The sequence below is a fragment of the Oncorhynchus tshawytscha genome, linkage group LG34, assembly GCF_018296145.1.
Source record: "Oncorhynchus tshawytscha isolate Ot180627B linkage group LG34, Otsh_v2.0, whole genome shotgun sequence".
Lineage (NCBI taxonomy): Eukaryota > Metazoa > Chordata > Actinopteri > Salmoniformes > Salmonidae > Oncorhynchus > Oncorhynchus tshawytscha.
In genome coordinates, this window is record NC_056462.1 from 1,401,636 (window position 1) to 1,424,971 (window position 23,336).

Here is a 23,336-nt window from a genome sequence, read left to right on the forward strand (position 1 = left end):
CGTAAAACCATTCAAAATAATATCACACAAAGCTTACTAGATATCTAGAGTATCTGACTTTACACTGAAGTTATAGATTAGAGGTTCGCAAACGATTATGTTATAACCCATTTGCAATGTGTCTTTCAAAATTGTCTTGTTATTAGCCACCAAACAACATATTTCATCATGTGCTACCCAAGAGTGGGTAGTGGGTCTTGACCCTTTTTTGGAAACACCAAATACCCTGGAATTGACTATGAATTCCGAAGTTTTGTGGATTTCATATTTGTTCACAATTGTGTTAGGACTTGTAGAGACATCCACCTTATGTCAGAGAGGTTTCACTCTTGTTTTGAAAGCATCGCAAATACTTTGTCAAGCAAACAGAACACAACAGACAAAGACATACACAATGATGGATCTTAACTTATTTCATTTATTGAAAATGGAATAATCAGCTCTGAACAGCAGCTAATGTCAACATATGTGATGTAAACAAGGTGGAGACATGAGAGTCCTTCTGGCTCTTCTGTCGACGCCCATCTCATTTTCCACCTGCTGCTGGGGCTGGGGCGGGAGCTGCAGCAGGAGTTGCGGCTGGAGCGGCAGCGAGTCTGGCCAATAGGAAGGGCAGGAGGGCCAACAGGGCAGAGTTACTTTGGGGGGGCTGGGCGTAAGGGAAGTATGATGGGTACTGAGGCTGCTGAGGCTGCTGATAGGGATAGAATCCCCCAACACTATGCCCATAACCCCTGAACATCTGTGGAGAGAGAGAGAGAGCGAGAGAGAAAGAGAGAGAGAGAGAGAGAGAGAGAGAGAGAGAGAGAGAGAGAGAGAGAGATGGATCAATTGTTCTGAACTCAAAGTAATCATATTCAAATAGCAGCCCATACTAAAGTACTCTAATAGATAGAATACCTAATAAATACCAATAGATAGTACTAAATATTACTGTACCTCATCACTAGCTGAGCGCTCCTCTCGATCATGTTTCTCAGACACCTGCACACACAAACAAAATCCCAGGATACAGGATATTACAGTATAGAGTAATCAACACTCAAAGTGTGAACTTAAGTTAATCGTATTGTAATAATTAATGTATTGTCATATTCCAATGCAATGCAATCTGTGGAAACAGCAATCTCTTGGTGTATTGATGCGTAAATTGCAGTGTTGATGTTGTATTTCAAGAATTCTTACAGGAATGGAAGAACAAAGTCCAATCAGGCACATCACTAGGAATAGTAGTTTCATGGTCACCATGGAGTTCTTGAAATGAAGAATACGAGTTGTGAATTCAAAGCTAGATAAAAATTCTGAAAGCCTAAATTCCACTACAGTATTTTTTGAACCTCTTACCTGTTCAAGTGAAGATGTAAAATGGTTGAAAAGTCAGAACTAAAGTTGTGACACTGATGCTGTATTGTAAATTAACAGCTAGTTTGTGCTTTTTATAGACCATTTCAGTCCAGTGCACCAATGAGCTTTCAGTCCCATGATCAAAGGTGTGTCCTGTGTCCTGGAGATGTAAATGTGATGACATTAGGCATTTGGTGGGTAATCCTACAAATCCATATATATCCACAGTCCCCACAAAGAACAATGTCTCATCAGTATTAGGAAACCTTAGCAAAGATGAGACGTTTTGAAACTGTTGATGATTCATTCACATGGTTTTGGGGGATTGTGGAGGCTAAATGAACACATTTAAATAATGTTAGATAATGTATATTGATAAAATATTGTTTCAAATTGTATTGCACCGCTTTCATTTCTCAAATAATGCAATATAGCTAAAGTTCCACCATTTATTTAGACCATTTACTTATCATACAATCTGATGTACCACACTTTTTTTTCACAATTTCCACAAACTTCATGAGCACTCATCAGAGAACTGGAGAGACATACAATGTAGCTTGAAATATATATTTTTAATTGAACATAAATACATGAAGGAATCACACTTCAGAATGTAAAGTGTGGGGTTCCACAGAGTGCTGCGTGATGCAGGATATGAAGGGACAGCAGTTACTGTCTGGGAGTTCCATTAAATACCTGCTAGATTGAGAAGTGAATTAATTCATATATAGGATATTACATTTCATTTGTCACGTTGGGGGACTCTAATATGTTGAGAAATGAAATTAATAATGGCTGGCTTACTGTAACATCACCTCACCTGGTTAACGTCCAGCAGGGGCAGGGGTTGGGGCTGGTGCAGGGGTTGAGGCAGGTGCACGGGCTGGTTCAGGGGTTGGGGCTGGTGCAGGGGTTGAGGCAGGTGCTGGGGCTGGTTCAGGGGTTGAGACAGGTGCTGGGTCTTGGTTCAGGGGTTGAGGCAGTTGATGGGGCTGGTTCAGGGGTTGGGGCAGGTGCTGGGGCTGGTGCTGGAGTTGAGGCAGGTGCTGGGGCTGGTTCAGGGATTGGGGCAGGTGCTGGGGCTGGTTCAGGGGTTGAGGCAGGTGCTGGGGCTGGTTCAGGGGTTGAGGCAGGTGCTGGGGCTGGTTCAGGGGTTGAGGCAGGTGCTGGGGCTGGTTCAGGGGTTGAGGCAGGTGCTGGGGCTGGTTCAGAGGTTGAGGCAGGTGCTGGGGCTGGTTCAGGGGTTGGGGCTGGTGCTGGGGCTGGTGCAGGGGTTGGGGCTGGTGCAGGGGCTGGTGCCGGGGTTGGGGCTGGTGCCGGGGTTGGGGTTAGGGTTAGGGCTGGTGCAGGGGCTGGTGCAGGGGCTGAGTCTGGTGCAGGGGTTGGGGCAGGTGCAGGTGTAAATAATTTCTGCTCATAATCTGTGGAGCTATGGAACGTACCTCCTTGGAGTTTGAGTTAGAGTTGGTCAGAGCTGGAACGTGCAACTCTCAAATGATCAGCCTGAAAAATAATAATTTTGTACATGTAAATATGCCTATATATGAATATATTTAAAAAATGATATCGAAAATATAAATAAAATATGATATAATGTAGAATACTAGGTAATTTGGGCCATATCTATTGTATGTTTATTTTTGTTAAACTCACAGGAAGAGTCAATGACAGGCCCAGGAGGCATCCCAGAAAGATTGTAGTCTTCATCATCATCTTGGTGGTCAGTTCTAAAATCATATTAAGAAGCAAAAGCAGCTTAGATGACCTTTTTGTTTTTGTTCTGAATGCTGAAATAGCATGTGAACACCACAGCATAAGTATATTTACCAACGTTCAAAAGCCCTGCTTTAAGACCAATTCCCTTACCTTTGAGTCACAGTTCATTTCAGCAGTTGATAATGATGCGAAGACAATGAGCTATACCCAGTCGGTGGGTTCAAGTTAAGAGCACTGAGAGTCACAACCCCTAATACTTAAGAGTCACAACCCCTAATAGTTAACAGTCACAACCCCTAATACTTAAGAGTCACAACCCCTAATACTTAAGAGTCACAACCCCTAATACTTAAGAGTCACAACCCCTAATACTTAAGAGTCACAACCCCTAATAGTTAACAGTCACAACCCCTAATAGTTAACAGTCACAACCCCCCCTAATAGTTAACAGTCACAACCCCTAATAGTTAACAGTCACAACCCCTAATAGTTAACAGTCACAACCCCTAATAGTTAACAGTCACAACCCCTAATAGTTAACAGTCACAACCCCTAATAGTTAACAGTCACACACCCCTAATACTTAAGAGTCACAACCCCTAATACTTAAGAGTCACAACCCCTAATACTTAAGAGTCACAACCCCTAATACTTAAGAGTCACAACCCCTAATAGTTAACAGTCACAACCCCTAATAGTTAACAGTCACAACCCCTAATACTAAGCTGTATTATTGTGAAAATAATCATGATGTTTAATTTTCTGAAATCTTTAAACTCTCTGTTGAAGGATAGGTGTGGGTAATAGTAAGTGATTTACATTATAACTTCAGAGATGAGTCACATGTCAAATGTAGGATATAAAACACAACCGTGTGGTAACAGTTCACAGTCATTTTCATGAATAAACCTTTTATAAATAGTGTTTATTATTAGTAAATGGTATATCATTATTTAAAAACATGTATAAGTATTATAAGTATACAATGTATAAGCATATAAAATGTATTATAATATATTAATTTCAAACATTTCTGAACATTTATTAGAATAAAGCTGAGTCATAAATGTTACTATAAAGACAAAATATCAACTACATCCAGCTAATCGCTGAAATAATTGTTGAATGTGTGATAGAAATGGATATTAATCATTTTGAAAACACATGCAGTACCAGTGTTTTGCAAACAAACACCCTCTTAGCTCCCCACCATTAAATGTTGCCCAAACATCATGGGAAGTATTTGAGTCACCAGCTTAAAAAGTATAATACGCAACACAATCCGCACCTTGCCACGACAAATGTCCAACTGTTTTTCTTTCTTTCAAGTATATGTTGCTCCAGGCAAAAACATTAATTTAGGATCATGTTCAAGAGTTCACACATTTCAAAGGCATCCGTATTTGTAGAGAAGTCAACTATTAAACACTGAACAAAAATGTTAACACAACATGTAAAGTGTTGGTCCCATTTTTCATGAGCTGAAATCAAATATCCAATACATTTTCCAGATGCACAAAAAGCTTATTTCTCTCAAATTCTGTGCACAATTTTGTTTACATCCCTATTAGTGAGCATTTCTCTTTTACCAAGATAATCCATCCACCTGACTGACAGGAGTGGCATATCATCAATCTGATTCAACCATATGATCATTACACAGCTGCACCTTGCGCTGGTGACAGTTAAAGATCAATCTAGAATATGCAGTTTTATCACCCAACACAATGCCACGGATGTCTCAAGTTTTGAGGGAGCGTGCAATTGCCATGCTGACCGCAGGAATGTCCACCAGAGCTGCTGAATATTCATGTTCATGTTCATTTCTCTACCATTAGCCACCTCCAACTTTATTTTAAAGAATTTGTCAGTAAGCCCAACCGGCCTCACAACCGCAGACCACGTGTAACTATGCCAGCCCAGGACATCCGGCTTCTTCACCTGTGGGATGGTCTGAGACCAGCCACCCGGGCAACTGATGAAACTGGTTTGCACAACCAAAGAATTTCAGCACCAACTATCAAAAACCGTCTTAGGGAAGCTCATCGGAATGCTTGTTGTCCTCACCAGGGTCTTGACCTTACTGCAGTTCTTGACCTTACTACAGACCTCAGTGAGCCAATCAATGCTCACCTTCGATGGTCACTGGCAGAGGTGGAGAGGTGTGCTCTTCACGGATGAATCCCGGTTTCAACTGTACCTGGCAGATGGCACACGCATGGCGAGCGGTTTGCCGATGTCAACGTTGTGAACCGAGTGTCCCATGGTGCCGGTGGTGTTATGGTATGGTCAGACATAAGCTATGGACAAAAACATAATTGCATTTGAATGCACAGCGATACCTTGATGAGATCTTGAGGCCCATTGTCGTGTAATTCATCTGCCGCCATCACCTAATGTTTCAACATGATAATGCACAGTCCATGTCGCAAGGAACTGTACATAATTCCTGGAAGCTGAAAATGTCCCAGTTCTTCCATGGCCTGCACACTCAACAGACATGTCACCCATTGAGCATGTTTGGGATGCTCTGGATTGAATTGTACGACAGCGTGTTACAGTTCCAGTCAATATCCAGCAACTTTGCACAACCGTTGAAGAGGAGTGGGACAGCATTCCATAGGCCTACTTGTTTTTAAAGGTACATTCGGAAAGTATTCAGACCCCTTCCCTTTTTCCACATTTTGTTACATTACAGCCTTATTCTAAAATGGATTATACACATTTTTTCCTCGTCAATCTACACACAATACCCCATAATGACAAAGTGAAAACAGGATTTTAGACATTTTTGCAAATTAATTCAAAATAAAAAACAGAAAAACCTTATTTGCATTAGTATTCTGACTCTTTGCTATTAGACTCGAAATTGAGCTCAGGTGCATCCTGTTGCCTTTGATCATCCTTTTGATGTTTCTACAACTTGATTGGAGTCCACCTGTGGTAAATTTAATTGATTGGACATTATTTGGAAAGGCACACACCTGTCTATGTAAGGTCCCACAGTTGACAGTGCATGTCAGAGCAAAAACCAAGCCATAAGGTCGAAGGAATTGTCCGTAGAGATCCAAGATAGGATTGTGGCTAGACACAGATGGGAGAACCTTCCAGAAGGACAACCATCTCTGCAGCACTCCTCCAATCAGGCCTTTATGGTAAAGTGGCCAGATGGAAGCCACTTACCAGTAAAAATCATATGACAGCCCGTGTGTAGTTTGCCAAAAGGCACCTAAAGGACACTCAGACCATGAGAAACAAGATTCTCTAGTCTGATGAACCAATATTGAACTCTTTGCTTTGAATGCCAAGCCTCACTTTTGGAGGAAACCATCTCTACGGTAAAACCATCCCTACAGTAAAGCAAGGGGGTGGCAGCATCATGCTGTGGGGATGTTTTTCAGAGGCATGGACTGGGAGACCAGTCAGGAGATCCTTGATGAAAACCTGCTCCAGAGCGCTCAGGACCTCAGACTGGGGCAAAGGTTCACCTTCCAACAGCACAACGACCCTAAGCACACAGCCAAGACAACACAGGATTGGCTTCGGGACAAGTCTCTGAATGTCCTTGAGTGGCCCGGCCAGAGCCTGGACTTGAACCCGATCAAATATCTCTGGAGTGACCTGAAAATAGCTGTGTAGCGAAAATTTCAATGGGTCTGATTACTTTCCGAATGCACTGTATCTGTGACCAACAGATGCATATATGTATTCCCATGTGAAATCCATAGATTAGGGACAAATGAATTTCTTTCAATTGACTGATTTTCTTATTTGAACCTTAACTAAGTAAAATCTTTGAAAATGTTGCATGTTGCATTTATATTTTTTGTTCAGTGTACATTATACAATTTAAATACACTTATATGAGCTACTGTCAGACTGTCATTGCAATCAAATGACTCTTTCTGTTGGCAAACTGGCATTGCGCGACTCAATGTCAATGAAATACCCCTTTAGCAAAGCCTGCGTGATAATTGCCCTATTGCACACATCAAAGCATTAGTCATAGGCTGTGTTTTCTCAAGCAGTATAGAGATTGCTCAACACTTCATGTCTAATATAAGTGTCCATAGGTAGGAGCTTAGAGCACAAAGAGACTTCCAAGGTGAAGGTAAGTGCTAGGGAGAAACACTGGGTTTAGAATAGACAGGTTGTTTTCAAGCAATCTGGTGGCAAAAATGACTTGGTGTTTTTAATGTTAAAACTACTGTTTCCAGTAATGTGTTTTCAGTGTTAAACAACTTTGTTTGCAGTGTTAAAATGTATTTTCAATGTTAAAACCTCTTAAGGATCGGACCCTTTAAAAAAAAAACACCTAAAATAAACATACCCAAATCTCTCTGCCTGTAGCTCAGGACCTGAAGCAATGAAATGTATATTCTTGACACCATTTGAAAGGAAATACTTTGAAGTTTGTGGAAATGTGAAATTAATGTAGGAGAATATAACACATTAGAGCTGGTAAAAGATGGCAGCAGTGTATGTGCAAAGTTTACACTGATCCAAAGAACCATTGCATTTCTGTTCAAAATGTTGTATCAAGGCTGCCCAAATGTGCCTAATTGGTTTATTAATAAATGTTCAAGTTCCTAACTGTGCACTCTCCTCAAACAATAGCATGGTATTCTTTCACTGTAATAGCTACTGTAAATTGGGCAGTGCAGTTAGATTAACATGAATTTAAGCTTTCTGCCCATGTCAGATATGTCTATGTCCTGGGAAATGTTCTTGTTACAACCTCATGCTAATCACATTAGCCTACGTTAGCTCATCCGTCCCGTGAGGGGGACACCGATCCTGTATTAAACAACTTTTTGTTTTCAGTGTTAGCAATATCACTGTTAAACAACTTTTTGTTTTCAGTGTTAGCAATATCACTGTTAAACAACTTTGTGTTTTCAGTGTTTAAATATGAATAATTGTCTTACAGGCATATAGGAAGCAATGGAGTACCTCTGTGTTGTCATTTTACTTTTCTCGGCTGTGGCTACACATGTGAGTAAATAGTCAAGAGAGAATAGAGAATAATCCGGAAAAATATATGGGTGCAATGCATTAGGTTTATTAATATTCAGCACGGCAGATCATGTACTTTATTAAATTGTGATTTACTTTGCCCAGGCTGACCCATGGAGACAATTGCAACAGGGAGACAGTCGATTCCTCCCATTTGGCGGACCTCAACAAAGTCCAGACAGACACCCTATGAGAGTAAGAAAAAAAAGTTCAAAGAGATTTCCAAGAGATCCAAGAGCCCTAAATCAAAGTCAATCAAGATTTAGAGAAAAACAGACAATTCTAGATTTTACTTTGTTTTCTTACTTAATGGTTATATCTGAAGCTCATATTATTTTCCTTTACTTTGTCAAGCCCAATGGTAGAGATCCCTGGATGAAGGATGGTTCCCTCCCTCCATTTGGGGGCCAGCCAATAGGTGGAGGAGGAGAGAACTCTAGACCAATCGGTGGAGGACCTACGTGGCAAGGATGGGATATGGGTGGAACTGGCAACCCAGGATGGGTATGATGGCCTTCTAATTTGATTAACAAATGTGATTTTCCCAAACTACTAATTCATTGTATCTACTAGTAGTAATAGTTATGATATAGTACTTTTTACTTGACTGAATTTATTTTGTGCAGCCCGACCAGGATCAAATGCCCCCTTGGTACCCAAACAGACCCTCTGGAGGCCCAGGAAGTGGGGACACTCAGCGACTAATGGGAGGGCCCGAGTCTGGAGGACCCCTCGACTACCCTGATCGGGATTATAAAAGGGTATGTCGTGTCTGGTTCTTTTCTATTCTATTTATGTAATGTATTGCTTTTTCAATGTTTTTTCTTCTCATATGCTGTTTTTGTGATCGTTTTTTTGCCATAATATACTCAGGTCTCATTTTGGAAGTGATTTGTAATCTCAATATGATCTCCTGAATAAATAAAGGATACAAATATAAAAGCTGTCAGGGATCCTCCATCAATTGAAAATCTATTGTTAATTAACATGTGTAATATGATGCTCGCTCCTGGTCAAGAGAGAGGATGAAGGTCAATGGTGGAACCAGGGAACCATGAGAGGAGACCGAGGATCATCTTCACCTGCCGATCTTCCACCTGTGACAGTGAGTAAACGGTGTAATGGCAACCTCCATGCAACCTGCTATGAATACAATCACCGATTCCACTTAAGATGCTTAACTGATTGTAGAACTAGAATTGAATGTTTCTCTCTCTCTCTCTCAATAGGGATCAGACTTTGGGTATGCTCCCAATGGACCTAGACCGCACCCTGGCCAGGGCACCCCTCGCGGGCCAGGGTCCCGATGGCGTAGACCTGCAGGGCCCCCAAGAGGAGGAAGACCCAACATGAGGAACCTTGATGCAAGGGTAAGACATTTTTTAAACTTTTATTTCAGACTATATTGGAAAGTACATTGGCCGTCCAGTTTGTTAGTGTGTTAGCCAATGTATCCCTCTCTGTCTTTCTGTTGTTAAAAGCGCATAGATTATGGGACGCTGGCTAGGAGACGACAGAACTAATTAGCTTTGATATAATGAAGGGTGTTGTGTCTCTTTATCTCCCCAGCCTGACAGGAACCCCATTCGCCCCTCAGCTGTTCCATCTGGAGCAGGTGGACGGCCCCCGTTTGATGACACCATCTTTGGAGGAAGACTGTTGCAACCTGAGATGGTGGTAGGTTGTTAATAGATCCTGGTTATGTCATAACCCGACATTAAGTTTAACGTAGACAAAATTAACCTATGTCCATTTTTTTAATGTTTTAGGGCAACAGAGAATTCATCCCCATCTTTCAGGTACAGTACCTTAGCCATTGGTAATTAATGTATGTCAATGAAGAACATCGCTTTGTGAATACAGACATATGGGTAATGAGATATGTATAATTTATTGTTAAATATGATGTTATTCCTTGTTATTCCTTGTTTATTCATTTAGAAATTCTTGAGAAATTAGAATTTAAAAAATAAATAATGTTATGGTTCTTTTACAGGCTGACAATGTGACTTTACAGGTAAGATGATGTTTTTACTATCAAAAACTGAATGGATTTACATACTTAAAATCATATTGAAACAAAATGCTTTTTTTCTTTCCCAGAATGCAAGTGGTCTGCCCCTGAAAGAGGTAAATAATGAATTTGCCTGAATGATCTAAGATAGAATTGTTGTCATATATTATACATGCGTTAATTGTCACAGTATCATACAGTGTATGTCGTCTATATCTGTTCATGTGGCGAACATGTTTCCCTTTGTAGGGTGAGAACATTTTCCTGCTGCCAAAGGTAAGGAATTCACACAAACAATGATTTATTTGAGTATTATGATGGCTGGAGTACTGCATGATAGAATTGTGTAAAACAAATACTGTATTTTCTTTACTATCAGGGAGGACGAGGAACACCCCCACCAAGGGTAGGGACTAGCCTCTCATTCCATGTTAGCTTAATTCTATGACTCTGAAGTATTGTAAGCAACATAGCAGGAAGTATGCCATTGTACTGTATATAACAGATAAGTAAACTGTAATGTGTTTTACAGCATGGACATAAAAGACCTCAAGAATTAGGGGTATGACGAGATATTCCGTTTTAAATCATATTCTAGTACATTTTGCTGTGAATTTTGGTGTGAAGTGTGAATTTCTTGAAAGAACTTGAAAAGCAGTTGATATTTTTTCTGTGTCCCTGGTTTTGATAGTTTGGATACCCACACTCATCTGGTTTTCAGGTAAGTGTCCTAATGAACCTTTAAACTATTTTGTTATATATTTACAATGCTGAATAAATAGAAAACAAGTTGATTTGAAGATTTGAGAAATAGCAAAACATGTCTTTTTTTTTGTCTCAGTTCCAGCCTTACCTGAAGCTCATCTACAACCCCTCAGCTACAGTATGTATACATTTATGATTTAACATCAACAAAATACCACAATGCAAATATGTTATGTGAGATTTGATCTTTTTTCTTAATTAAGAAATATACTTTACACATGTTTTAAATGTTTATCTGTTCTTTTCCCTGCAGAATAAAATCTCATTTGAATATGGGATAACAACACTTGTAAGTATTGGCTGTTTACTAAACATGCTTCTTATTGAGATTTTAATATTCCCTTTCAGCTTTAGTGTCATCATGAATGAATATTGTCAAATGTAACAATATTGTTTATTTTTCAATCAAATGTCACTCACAATACCATCTAAAACATTATTTGAATCCTTCAACCTTTACCCCAAGCTCCCATCGTTCATGAAGGTAAGAAATTACTAATGACATTGTTGTATCTGTATTCCTACAATAAAATAATGTATTTCCTTTCTTAAACCATGATATGATTGATCTATCTGCAGGCTGAAGAGACAAAGACTTGGGAAGAGGAAGGAAAATAATATGGTGGATACAAGGTGTGTTAAACACTTTGCCTAGGCGTTTCCTTGCAATGCATCATCTATTTCTTTATCCCTTTCTGACTTCTTCTTCCCTGTTTACAGGGAGAAGAAGCCCAAGCCTTGCATCTGGATTGGAATCGTTGATTGGAATGAGATTACATTTTTGACGTATTTTCATGTCTATCTGGAGTACATTCAACTTTACAGATTACATTTGGATATTTAGTTGCTAAATGTTTTCCTAAATACTAATACATTTCTTAACTCATGAAACCAAACAATCTTTAGTTTTAGCCAGACAATATTTGATTTTACTCATGGGTGTGGGGAGGTGGGCCTCTTTCTGTCCAGTAAGGTAATTTCTGGACAATATTTCTGTCCAATTAGGGGACACCTTTTGGCCCAAGAGCACCCCCAGTGGCAAGATATGTGGAGCCTCTTTAGAACCTATTTTTAACTATACAGTACATGGCAGGTGTTGGTGGAGGTTACTTCTGTGATATAATTTGACACTTTCTCAATCAATTGCTCTATAACATTCATTAAAACTTCCAGCATGCAAACTAAGAACTCTTGTTTTTGTGTGCATACAAAGTACAATTGACAACTGTGATTTTGCTTGATAATGGATTTATTTGACAATAGAAAATGTATCATATTGTAACTGACAACATATCTTATATTAGTATAGGAGTAGGAATGTGAGATTGATGTGCCGATCCCTGAAAATGAAACAAAAAAAATTAACACTTAAATGGAAGTACAGTATACTACTGATATGAATACATTTCAGGTGTTCAGTTGAAGAAATGTTTCCTTCCCATAATAAAAACCTGGAAATGGCCCTAATGTTACCCTACCTAAATTTCATTTGACCCCACATGCAATTCTATGGCTCAAACAGGAAAGAGAAGTTGGAACGACCCTGTAAAAAAAAAAAAATTCAGGATGACATTATCACAAGTACAACATATGTGTCATATCACTTACTAAAATCTATATATACACTGTATACATACTATAATATATTATATATTATATTGGCATTGTTATAGTCATAGTAAAAGAAGTAGAGGTCATACCTCATCTACGCCAGGGTCAACTGTGTCTCCACGGTGATCTGGTGGAGGGTTGGCAGCCTCTGTCTGGAATCCTTTAGGCCATGTCTATCAACAACACAAAAATACAGTTAGATATCACACAGCTCAGTCTACATCAACAGCCCTCACATAGAGGACACATTAATGTTATCCATATATGATTCAGACACAGTAGTAAGAGCTTACTTACCTTTCCTGGTGCCTGAGGTTGGGCAGCCTGCTGCAATTTTGAAAGGGTAATAATAATTATTAAGATACTCTGTCTGGCCTGTTGAATTTTCAAATTATAAAATTATTGTTAGTTTAAAATTAAACTAAAACCAGGAAATTATGACATACTATTGGTTCATTGTCTCTAATTTCCTTTCTGTTGAGAATATTTCACTGCACTTTAAACTGCCGCATTCAAATGTTTTATTCTCCTGGAGCTGCAATGCTTATGCATAGGTTTCATTGAAATGAATAGGAGCGTCTCACACTCTGCAAAAGTCACTCGTCTAGTGTACAGGCCTGTATGAGGGGAAGGGAGAGCACACCCATGTAATGACCCTTCCTCACCTGTAGTGGGAGCTGTGGTTTCTGAGGGGTCTTCTCCAAGTTCAGCTGGTTCTGCCCGTTGTTCTGGTTAGGCTGGGGGTAGTTGGGGTAACCGTAAGACATGTAGTAGGGGTAGCCCTAGGGAATATACACTTGTGAAAGTTAATAGTCTTAAAGGATCAAAAAGTGTGATGACGATATGTTTGATATGCAAAACACATCAGGATCACACATTTAGCTTTTTAGTGCTCTATCTTGAAAACTTTACTGTTGACATGCCCAATTTGTGGGGACCAAATCAACAGTGAACTACTTAGAAAATGCAACACAGAAATGGAGGGTAAAAGTGATCCTTTAGTCTGAATAAAGAGTGTATATCATCTCTTACAGTGAATACAAGATGCACCTTGAGGAACACATCACATTGAAAGAGGGAAACTCCACTGTACCTGCATTCTTGGTTGCTGGGGAAATGAAAATGATGGGTAGTATTGAGGAAACTGGGGAACCCCCTTCAGGATAATAGAAAATAAATACAACTTCAACAAATACTGGAAAGACTTTGCCAATTAGTAGTGGATTACCTGACACATGGTATTTCATTGAATTACATTGAATTTGTATAAAAACATAGACAAACTAACTTCAGGAAAAAAATATGTGTATTCATTAGTAGAGGCTGGGAAGCCTTTTGTCATTGGTATCCATCAAAAACATTGGTATTTCAATGAATTTCTGTGAAAACATACATAGAACAACTAACTGATCTGAAATGGTACAGTAGCCAACCTGTGCAGGGTTGTGTGGTTGCTGGGGATTATTGGGGTTGTTGGGGTCCTGGGGGGCCCCAGGCTGCTCCTGTTGGGCATTGGCGTACAGTATGGGGGGCAGCTGGTTCCCCTGTGTAGGGAACATCATCTGGGGGCCGAAAGGGCCTCCCACCTGGGGGTTAAAGTTCACCATCTGGGGGAGACCAAGTTCAGGCTGCTGCTGGATCACGTACTGGGGCATGAATGGAGACGCCTGAACAAACAAGGTTGGGTAAAAGATCTGTCTCTGACCTAACATCATTTCAAAGCTTTGCGGACCGAAGTTGATGAGCAATTGCATTATAGCATTATCATGGCTAATGATTTCTACCTCGATTGCGTTAGATTGGATTGGTTCAGTACCTGCATTTGTGTTTGCCCAAAGCCTATACCTGTCAGGGTCAGTCCATTCAACCGCAGGATCTGTAAAGGATGGGTGAGCAGTCAGAAAGTCAGAGCAGTCAGAGCAGTCTAACAACCGTTAATCCACATTGCATTGTATTTTACTGCACATCAATTTGAAAGAAAAATCACAAACAACAAATGCAATGTCAAGAGTTGCAGACAAAAACATATGGGACAATTCAATGTACCTCATTGCTGTTACTCGCGAGGATTCCAATTTGCTGTTGGTATATCTTTAAAAAAGCAACAAAAACAGTTTGTTATGATTCATTTTGAAGTGTAGCGCTATAAATGAAGGAATATTCAAGTAACGTGTGAAACTCACAGGAAGTGAAAGGCTAGCACCCAAAAGGCAGACCAAAACAGTTACAGTCTGTGGCTTCATGATATCCTACAATGAAGACAGAACAAAATGTAGTTCATATCTGACATCTCAATACCATCTTGTAGCCATCTTGAGCATGTTGTATGTGATGCCTACCTATTTTTTTTCACTATTTTTTATTATACAAAAGCAAGTCATAGCCCATGACAGTATTACCTTATCAGAGGACGTCAGCTTCAGCCTATCTTCTTTCTTTCCAGTCTGTTCTTTATTTCTCTGTCCAGGCTACTGTGTCTCTCCTACTTTTAAACCATCTCTGTCTTCCCACTTGAGCTGTCATGTCCCAGACACACACAGACTATGGTCAATATGACACACAGGCTCTTTGAGATGACATCACTCTCAGACTCAGACAGTTACGGTGCAGATATATGCAGCTGTATCATTATGGACTGACCATAAGTCAAAATGAATCTCATGCCTGGACATTATCTATGTGTCGTACACCAATTCTAATGTTATTATTGTCTAATATGTTGACTCTACACTATATGACACAAAGTAGGTGGATGAAAGGTGGATAACAGTCGACCCCTGTCCCATTATTTCAATGGGTATTCTGCCCCTACAGTATGTTCACAATATATACAACATCTCCTATTATACATCACTTTCCCTATATTGGCCAGAAGAACCTGGAACTCAATGCCCCTGATGACCATGAGTCTGCGTTATTTGTAAACCTTTCATAGAGACCTGTGATTATAATATGCGTCACTACAAGAGAGTTTGCTGCAGGTGGTTAAGAGTTTTCAGACAGATGATTAGTCTATGGACTGGTGTGGGGTTGGCATGTGTAAATGTAAGTCTTTTGATTGACATTATCAGTGTTTATTATGTCCTATAAATAAGGTATTATAGGCAGGTAGCTGTAAGGTTGCTGCTTCAAATCCCAATGGTTACTGAACTGGCAACAGGAGGGCTGCTGGTTTAGATCCTAACTGCCATCATTTGGTTTGGATAAAACCATTTGTAAAAATGTAAGAAACATTTGCATACTCTTATGACATTATATTACATAATTATATTCTGAAAGAGATTGAGGAAGAGTGAGAAGTGCAATCTACAGTAGAAACATTTCCCCTGTTCTTCATCAGGCCAGGTTCCACGAGGGGGCAAAAGGGGGCTTTGGGCACTCAGTTGAAACTTGTGCCCCCTCAGTTTTAGTCCTATCTCCCTATATAAAAATAGCAAAAAAGTTTAAATGATTGAGAGACAGGTTGGTGCAAAATCTGTATCCCCGCTGTGCTGTGTCAGTAGAATCGACAGAGAGCACAGGATGTGTGTACGGGGGTGGGCTATGGAAAGCCCCTGGGGTGGTTAGTAATGACTCCTTTGGGTTTCCATAACATTTTTGGGGAAAACACTTATCTGTGGTAGGCTAATTGAATAATATGGTACACCTCTACCTGTAATATTTGATTTTGATTTATAAGGGTGGGGTCAAGTTTACCATTGAAGGTGCTTCACTCAACTCTGCCTCACACCACACCACTACAGAGTTTAGTTAGCTTCTTAGCTAGCTGTAAAAAAAAACATTATTGTTATTAGCCTTAGCCTATTTAGCTTGCTCGAACCAGCTAATCTGCCACTGCCACGATTGATATCAAAACTTGGCTTTGCCAAACTACCCAAACAAAGATAAAAGGAGTGTGATGAGCAGCAGCTGCAGCATCAAACCACAGAGGTCACCACCAAGCCAAGCAGCGATGATGCTGCCGAGCTCCAGCTAGCTTTGCGTGCAGAGCCTACCCACCCTTCCACAAACGCCAGGATATTGACTCCACAGTCCCCTCCACCTCTGACTGTTCCTGACGATCTTGGAACAGAGGAGCCAGCCCAGGTTCATCTAGAATACTACCCTAGCCACAGGTTTTCTGTCCAAAAACATTAATTTAACAGTGTCTGGTTCATAGGAAGAGTGTCTGGAATACTGGGTTACTGCAGAATTCAATATAATTACAATGCAAGAACCCAAATGATGCTCCTGGGTGTAGTTACACATCAGTATGTTTCATAATAAACATTCTATTATGGTTTTCTTGGTAGCCTATTGGTTTTTGTGCTTGTAAATGGAACTGTGTGTATTGGAAACGTGTTAATGGTAGGCTGGCATTGCTTAATCGATTAAGCCCCTATGGGGCGGCAGGGTAGCCTAGTGGTTAGAGCGTTGGACTAGTTGCAAGTTCAAATCCCCGAGCTGACAAGGTTCAAATCTGTTGTTCTGCTCCTGAACAGGCAGTTAACCCACTGTTCCTAGGCCATCATTGAAAATAAGAATTTGTTCTTAACTGACTTGCCTAGTTAAATAAAGGTAAAATAAAAATAACATTAAAAAGTGGGTTGAATTTAATCCACTGAAGTGTTTTGTGTCATATCACAACGTGTTGCTGTACTCCTGAGCAGCATGATTTTCCATGTCTTTATGTTTGGCAAGACAGCTCTGCATGGCTGCTTCTCACTGTAGTAGGTTGTAGTCTATATTTTGGTTATTTGGATCTCCATTGGGCTTTTGTTTACTGTGTTTGTTTTACTGTTAATGTAACTAGCTGAAATATAGATTTTGTCATGCCTTTATTGATCTTATATTTTGTATTCTAGGCCTACATGGTACCACTGTTCTATTCACATTCATTTGTTCGCATTCGCAGCTGTGCTGGTATTCTAAGCCAAACTGCTATTAAAACCTTTTGGGGATCGGTGTCCCTTCCACGGGACGGTTGAGTTAAGGCTAATGCGATTAGCATGAGTTTGTAAGAAACAATAAAATTTCCCAGGACATATACATATCTGATATTGGCAGAAAGCTTAAATTCTTGTTGATCTAACTGCACTGTCCAATTTACAGTAACTATTGCAGTGAAATAATACCATGCTATTGTTTGAGGAGAGTGCACCATTTTGAACATGAAAAGTTATTAATAACCAAATTAGGCACACTTGGGCAGTCTTGATACAACGTACATCGAAATTGCACCTGGGCTGGAATAATACATTATGGCCTTTCTCTTGCATTTCAAAGATGATGGTACAAAAAAAAATACAAAATAACGGTTTTTTCTTTGTATTATCTTTTTCCAGATATATTCTGTTATAATTCGCCTACATTCCTTTCACATTTCCACAAACTTCGAAGTGTTTCCTTTCAAATGGTACCAAGAATATGCATATCCTTGCTCCAGGGCCTGAGCTACAGGCAGTTAGATTTGGGTATATCATTTTAGGTTAAAAAATAATAATTTAAAGGGGCGGATTCCTTTAACTATTTTTGTTTGCCTGCTTGAATAACTAGGTTACTTCTTTCAGCATTTAGTTTGCATTATTTTGGTAAGACAGATAGACATGCGCATTCACATAGGTTGTTTATAATAGGTGAATTACCCTATCTATCTTGTAACTTAGATTCATTACCAAAATGTCATTGCTTTGGTGAGTAGGGTGCAGTCCATTGTATTGATACAGTGCAGCGGAGATAGGCTACAGATTTCTTGCCAACCTGTCACTTCAAAAGCACTAAATCAATGGTCTCGGAGTCTTGGCATTTGAACTTTATGTTTATTGTGGTATAGAGTGATATACTGTATAAGCAGAATTATAAGCAGAATTCAATATAATTCCAATGAAAGAATCCCCCAAAATGTTGCTTCCGAACCGATTTCAACTGCCCCCTTAGTCACTTTTTTATGGCGCTGGGCCTGTTCATCCATTAACCCTGCAGTCAATGGAAGCCTGTCAATGTGCTTCTTCACCAACAGTGTCTTTACTTTCTCAGGTCCTCACAAATTCTTAAAGGGTGACAAGCCTTCCTGCACAGAATTTCAACCTAGTCCTGGACTGAAATGCATGCTCAATGGAGATTTTCCATTGAAAGTGCTTCTTATGGACTAAACTTAATCTGAGTCTAGTAATCTGGGCTCATAATATTTTAGATACTCAAATTAATTTAATTCTGCCACTAGATGGCGAAATCGGGGCAATATGCCATACATTTGCATGACAAACATAGAAGGGCCAAAAATCAACCCCCATTTCAAACCAAACAAACAAGTTTTTTGAAGGCTAATAGTCATGTTTATTGAAATTTCAAGAAGAAACATAGACATGGCAAATAAGATCTGCATGTATGCAATGTTAGAAGACATGTTAGAAGACGTTACATTTTAGTAATTTAGCAAACGCTCTTATCCAGAGCAATTAACAGGAGCAATTAGGGTTAAATGCCTTGCTCAAGGGCACATCAATTTTTCACTTAGTTGGCTCAGGGATTCGAACCAGCAACCTTTTGGTTAATGGCCCAAAGCTCTTAACCGCTAGCGTATCTGATATGATTAACTTAAAGTGCTGTGGACGACTTGGTAAAATTCCCCCGTGTCCATGTTCTACAGCAGACACCTGTAAATAAATGACCCAAGATACGTTTTGCTTATTATTTTTTTCAATAATGGGATATTGTACAGTACCACAAATAGCATTTGTATTCTGATGTATACCTTGTTCCTCTCAAATTTGTCGACTCTAAACTTGAATATTGTCTTAACAAGTAGTTGGGGACGGAGTTGTGGTTGTCTCAGTTGAAATCTGAATGAAAGGAAAGGGAAAGGGGATACCTAGTCAGTTGTCCAACTGAATGTAATTCAACTGGAATGTATCCGATTAAATGTGAATTATTCTGTACCTGAATGTCCAACTCAGGTTTCATGGTGTTTCATTTCCTCCTCATCAGAAAGCGCTAAAAGGTGAAAATTGTATGAACATATGCACATTAACTAGATTCCTTTTCTTTACACAGAGTCAATTACAGATTGAAATACACCATTGACCATGAGCCCCATGTACTGTACAGTCAGTGACCATTACTGTACCTTGAATCTTCTCACGAGCTCTGCTTGTGAAGGACCCTGCTGTGGTTGCTGCTGTTGCATCATGGGAATCCCACCTGCACCTTGGACTCCCTAACCAGAAGGAAGAGGTATTATAATACATTTATTATAAATTGTAAATGATGGAGTAGTCTAAATGTATTCATGATTTGTGCGTGCCTATATTTTCCTGGTATGTAATACACTCTCGCCCTCATGTTGGAAACTCGGGACCTCCAAGTTCAAATTAACGTTAAAGTTATCTGCTTAGAGATTCATATTGGTGAATTCTGATACCTCCCCAGTAGGAAACTCGCATTCCGACTCGTCCGCCTAGGTTAGCAAGTTGGAAATGTCAGCGTTTCCAAGTTTCCAACATTAAGTGAACTCAGAATATGTTTGAGTACATAGAGTTATCTATACCATGACTTGCTGTTGTGGAGGATTCATTCCTGCCATTTGAGGGACACCCATGTAGTAAGGCAGCTGTTCATGGGAGAACAAACATTTTAATTACTGCAAAGCATTTCCAAATAGTTTCTTCTCTTATAATACTGTAATAACGCCAAAAGAAAAAGCAGAATGTGCAATATAAACGTCCTGTTTTTCAAAGTTGTACCCCAGGACAAAAATGTGTACAATCTATTTCCCATTTTTAACTAATAAAACGAATAAAATATTAAAACAACAGAAAAGGACATACGTAGTAAGAAGTATGAAAGTCTATTTATTTTGAGTCATACCCCATTAGCTGGTGGGGCAGGATACTGGTACTGCCCAGGGAAGTTAGGGAACAGTTGAGGCTGCAGCATCCCAACATTGGGGAAACCATAGGGACCATTGGGAACAGCTTGGGGTTGCATGACATACGTGGGGACACCTGGGACCATCTGTATGAGTGAGGAGAGAAAGTCGTGCCAAATTATTCAGCACTTAGATAAAGATATAGTTTTCCCTCCCACATCATCTCTCCCTAATACACAATTGACTGTCTGTTGCATAAATGGTTATGTGAAATGACTTATAAAAAGGTGTATAAGTAGTTTAAAAACAGTGTATTCTTTGTTTCTCCACCTGTTGTGAACAGTTACTGTATAATACATTTATTGAAATAGAATGAAACTGCAAACAGGGATATTGATGACTGACCTGGGCAAACTGAGGCTGCCCAATCAACCCAGTGCCACCAGGGAGGACGCCAGGGTTCAGGCCCCCCACCACCAGTCCAGGGTTAACCCCAGACACAACTCCACCATTTAGACCTGCCAGCAGTCTCAGTTTCTGAGAAATGACAAAGATAGATATGATATGACCTTGAATTCTATCAACAGCTTCTCCTGAAGTGGCCACTCATTCAATACTTCCCACAACCCTAAACGCATTGGATTGGTGAAGGATATATATGTTTTTAGTGTCCAGTATCCTACCTTGCCAGCATTGACCTAAACAGATCATTGAGGGGGGGAAAAAAGGAAAATTGTCATTAGAGTCATTTTGAATGCAAACATTTGATTTTGTACATTGTTGTGTGATGAACATGTGAACATACTCACATTGAAGATGGTGACCATGAAGGCTAAAAAAATAAGAAGCTTCATTTTGCAATCTGGAATATTGACAGACAGACCACAAACGTGATTAGTGTTGCTAAACTACTGGGGCTACTGTACTAGGTACGTTATCTAGATTATTTGCTGCTAACCAAATTATTAAATAATATATCATGTTTGAATATGAAGGCAAAAATACAGACCTTGAAGTGGTGAAAATTGTTTTGCTTCAGGTGCTGTCCTCCAAGCAGTATTCTCAGTTGCCCTCTGACATTTGAACATAGCCTTTTATTGATGTTAGATCTTCTCTAGCAACCACTTAGAACAGAGCCCAGAAATTAGAAATCTTCATGTTGGTCACCTGATGCCCATAATAACAGGAGTTACCCAATTAAGATAAAGCCAAAGGCATTGTGTGGTTTTAGTCTTCAATGACTCCAATACCTGGTCCCCAAAATAAGACCATTGACCATTGTTCCAAACATTACTAAGTGACCACTAGTGACCGCAGTAGGACCATGAAAGGTCACAAACAGATTAAGCAACCAGGTTGTAATCACGGAGGCCCGTGAGCTAAGTAAAGAATTAAATCCATATGGGGGAATCTAAGAACGAACGTAAATCAACATAATATGATTGTAGATTGCTTCTGAATACATGTAACTATTTTCACTATCACAATTGTTGTGGTTTTAACAAATGTACTCCTTAAAGCAGGGTAAATGCATATGTATTGCTTCCTAAAGAGATTGTGAACAGACTTGTGCTACTGCTAAAACTTAAACTGCCTATTTTCTTTCTCATGCTGTGACAGCCCTACAAGTATACACATGTTCACAGGACCCATGCTTAGCTACCCGTCTCCATTGTGGTTGGATGGGAATGGTGTCATGCAGCTCTTAGGTTGTCTGGGATTGGTGTACCCGACTACAGTATTACAGGTAAATACCACCTAGGTGAGTCTGCGGCTGTATTGGGATTATAGTATGTCATGTCGATTGTGAAGTCTGAGACCAAATTGTTTTTTTTTAATATATGTTACGACTAATGACTGATCCTTTTTGGTTATACACACACACTGAAAAACAGTTAGACTATTGTCCAAAAATGTAAAGAAATATTGTATAATAAGTTTGTTTGTGTAAAATATTTCCCACACTATGGTTCACTCCATAGTCAACATGGCCATTGTGTCTTGAACATCTTACTGAAAATGTGAAACATCTTAGTGACATATTTGTGGGTTCATGAATGAACGGTCAGGGAAAGTTCATAATGCAGCATGTGAACTTCACTGTCGTAGGAAAGCATGTGCAGCTTGTTCACTCCATAGAGTAATAGTAATATTTTTTTTAACATTTTGCCAAAGGAGTTTTTATAGATATGCACTATTTAAGTGCCACAAAACTGTTCGAATCACAGCACTCAAAACATACTGTGTGGAAATGCTTAGGAAGCAAGAGGGTCAAATTGGTTTAATCATACGATTCTGGAATCTATTCAAGCAAAGTATAAGGCCTTTAAGAAATGTAAGAACTCCCAAGAGAAATTGGATTTTCTCCTATATAAGCATCTCGTACTTTGGTTCACATTTTGTCATGAGGCTGAGAGAAAATGCTATGAAGGTCATACATAGCATTAGAATAAAAAATAAAATTGATTTGAAAGAAAATAATAACATTTTCATTAGTTTATGTAATTTATGTAAAAGAAATATGACTAAAACACCAGAATTCAAGTGTTAAAATCCATTAAATAAACACCATCACAAAGATAATTTATTATTAATTTGTTAAGTGCAGGTCTTAAAGGAATTCATTTATTTATAAAAAAAAATGCATTTCACAGAACAGAATGGCGTATTTTGAGTTTAAATATGTTAATGTGCTTTATGTCCTCATAAAACTGCTTATAACACAAATTCTGCTTGTGATATTCAAGATACTAACAATGATAGTGTGTTAGATAGACTTATTTAGGAAAATTCAAGGACTTAAAAAATGGCAGAGTAATTTAAAAAGTTAATTTGCTTTGAGTCAATATGACGCTCTCGGCTCTCCTAGTGTTGAATGGTTACAGTTGTGGCCTCCTAGCCTGGCCTACTATCTCCTGGTCGCTGAGGCTAGCCTAGCTTATCCTAGCCTACTATCTCCTGGTCGCTGAGCTTAGCCTAGCCTAGTTTAGCTTGGTCTACTATCTCCTGGTCGCTGAGCCA

General features: G+C 39.4%; 3 protein-coding genes and 1 long non-coding RNA gene across 6 annotated transcripts; 1 reads left to right on the forward strand and 3 right to left on the reverse strand.

The window, feature by feature from the left end:
* Positions 1–398: 398 nt before the first annotated feature.
* On the reverse strand, positions 399–1,470 carry LOC112231688. Its single transcript, XR_002950502.2, has 4 exons — positions 1,345–1,470; positions 1,186–1,254; positions 940–984; positions 399–742 (listed from the first exon to the last, which is right to left on the reverse strand). It is a non-coding gene; the product is annotated as an uncharacterized LOC112231688 (long non-coding RNA).
* Positions 1,471–7,154: 5,684 nt separating this feature from the next.
* LOC112231690 (proline-rich protein HaeIII subfamily 1-like) lies at positions 7,155–12,039 on the forward strand. The gene is made up of 20 exons (XM_024398395.2): positions 7,155–7,174; positions 7,994–8,058; positions 8,185–8,274; positions 8,434–8,583; positions 8,706–8,840; positions 9,098–9,184; positions 9,309–9,449; positions 9,649–9,756; positions 9,849–9,878; positions 10,076–10,096; positions 10,183–10,209; positions 10,343–10,369; positions 10,473–10,499; positions 10,626–10,655; positions 10,785–10,814; positions 10,935–10,976; positions 11,112–11,147; positions 11,325–11,342; positions 11,438–11,491; positions 11,579–12,039. Exons 2-19 carry the CDS (start codon positions 8,008–8,010, stop codon positions 11,474–11,476), a joined length of 1,089 nt encoding a protein of 362 aa, XP_024254163.1. The 5' UTR covers positions 7,155–7,174; positions 7,994–8,007; the 3' UTR covers positions 11,477–11,491; positions 11,579–12,039.
* A 59-nt stretch (positions 12,040–12,098) lies between these two features.
* Positions 12,099–14,997, reverse strand: odam (odontogenic, ameloblast associated). 3 transcript variants are annotated; one of them, XM_024398398.2, is made up of 11 exons: positions 14,869–14,997; positions 14,653–14,718; positions 14,516–14,560; positions 14,286–14,345; positions 13,903–14,136; positions 13,563–13,577; positions 13,135–13,251; positions 12,767–12,796; positions 12,559–12,642; positions 12,337–12,401; positions 12,099–12,198 (listed from the first exon to the last, which is right to left on the reverse strand). In XM_024398398.2, exons 2-10 carry the CDS (start codon positions 14,710–14,712, stop codon positions 12,366–12,368), a joined length of 681 nt encoding a protein of 226 aa, XP_024254166.1. In that variant the 5' UTR covers positions 14,713–14,718; positions 14,869–14,997; the 3' UTR covers positions 12,099–12,198; positions 12,337–12,365. The 3 variants fall into 3 exon arrangements, with proteins under 3 accessions (XP_024254166.1, XP_024254165.1, XP_024254164.1); XM_024398397.2 differs by having other exon boundaries at positions 12,767–12,793; positions 13,563–13,625; XM_024398396.2 differs by having other exon boundaries at positions 13,563–13,625.
* Positions 14,998–18,744: 3,747 nt separating this feature from the next.
* On the reverse strand, positions 18,745–22,925 carry LOC112231692 (elastin-like). The gene is made up of 10 exons (XM_024398399.2): positions 21,325–22,925; positions 21,125–21,177; positions 20,999–21,013; positions 20,721–20,852; positions 20,315–20,461; positions 19,995–20,057; positions 19,575–19,664; positions 19,388–19,441; positions 19,203–19,290; positions 18,745–19,104 (listed from the first exon to the last, which is right to left on the reverse strand). The coding sequence occupies exons 1-8, from the start codon at positions 21,401–21,403 to the stop codon at positions 19,418–19,420; spliced, it is 603 nt and encodes a 200-aa protein (XP_024254167.2). The 5' UTR covers positions 21,404–22,925; the 3' UTR covers positions 18,745–19,104; positions 19,203–19,290; positions 19,388–19,417.
* Positions 22,926–23,336: the final 411 nt, after the last annotated feature.

Excerpts from the sequence above, each read along its gene's own strand:
- odam (XM_024398396.2), bottom strand. The coding sequence starts at position 14,712 with ATGAAGCCACAGACTGTAACTGTTTTGGTCTGCCTTTTGGGTGCTAGC. Across the intron at positions 14,561-14,652 it reads GTGCTAGCCTTTCACTTCCT|ATATACCAACAGCAAATTGG; the intron begins GTGAGTTTCACA and ends GCTTTTTTAAAG. Across the intron at positions 14,137-14,285 it reads TTGGGCAAACACAAATGCAG|GCGTCTCCATTCATGCCCCA; the intron begins GTACTGAACCAA and ends TTGTTTGTTCAG.
- LOC112231692 (XM_024398399.2), bottom strand. The coding sequence starts at position 21,403 with ATGTTCAAATGTCAGAGGGCAACTGAGAATACTGCTTGGAGGACAGCA. Across the intron at positions 19,665-19,994 it reads CTCCACAACAGCAAGTCATG|GGAGTCCAAGGTGCAGGTGG; the intron begins GTATAGATAACT and ends CCTTCTGGTTAG. Across the intron at positions 19,442-19,574 it reads AGCTCGTGAGAAGATTCAAG|CGCTTTCTGATGAGGAGGAA; the intron begins GTACAGTAATGG and ends TTCACCTTTTAG.
- LOC112231690 (XM_024398395.2), top strand. The coding sequence starts at position 8,008 with ATGGAGTACCTCTGTGTTGTCATTTTACTTTTCTCGGCTGTGGCTACA. Across the intron at positions 8,275-8,433 it reads CAGACAGACACCCTATGAGA|CCCAATGGTAGAGATCCCTG; the intron begins GTAAGAAAAAAA and ends TACTTTGTCAAG. Across the intron at positions 9,185-9,308 it reads CCGATCTTCCACCTGTGACA|GGATCAGACTTTGGGTATGC; the intron begins GTGAGTAAACGG and ends CTCTCTCAATAG.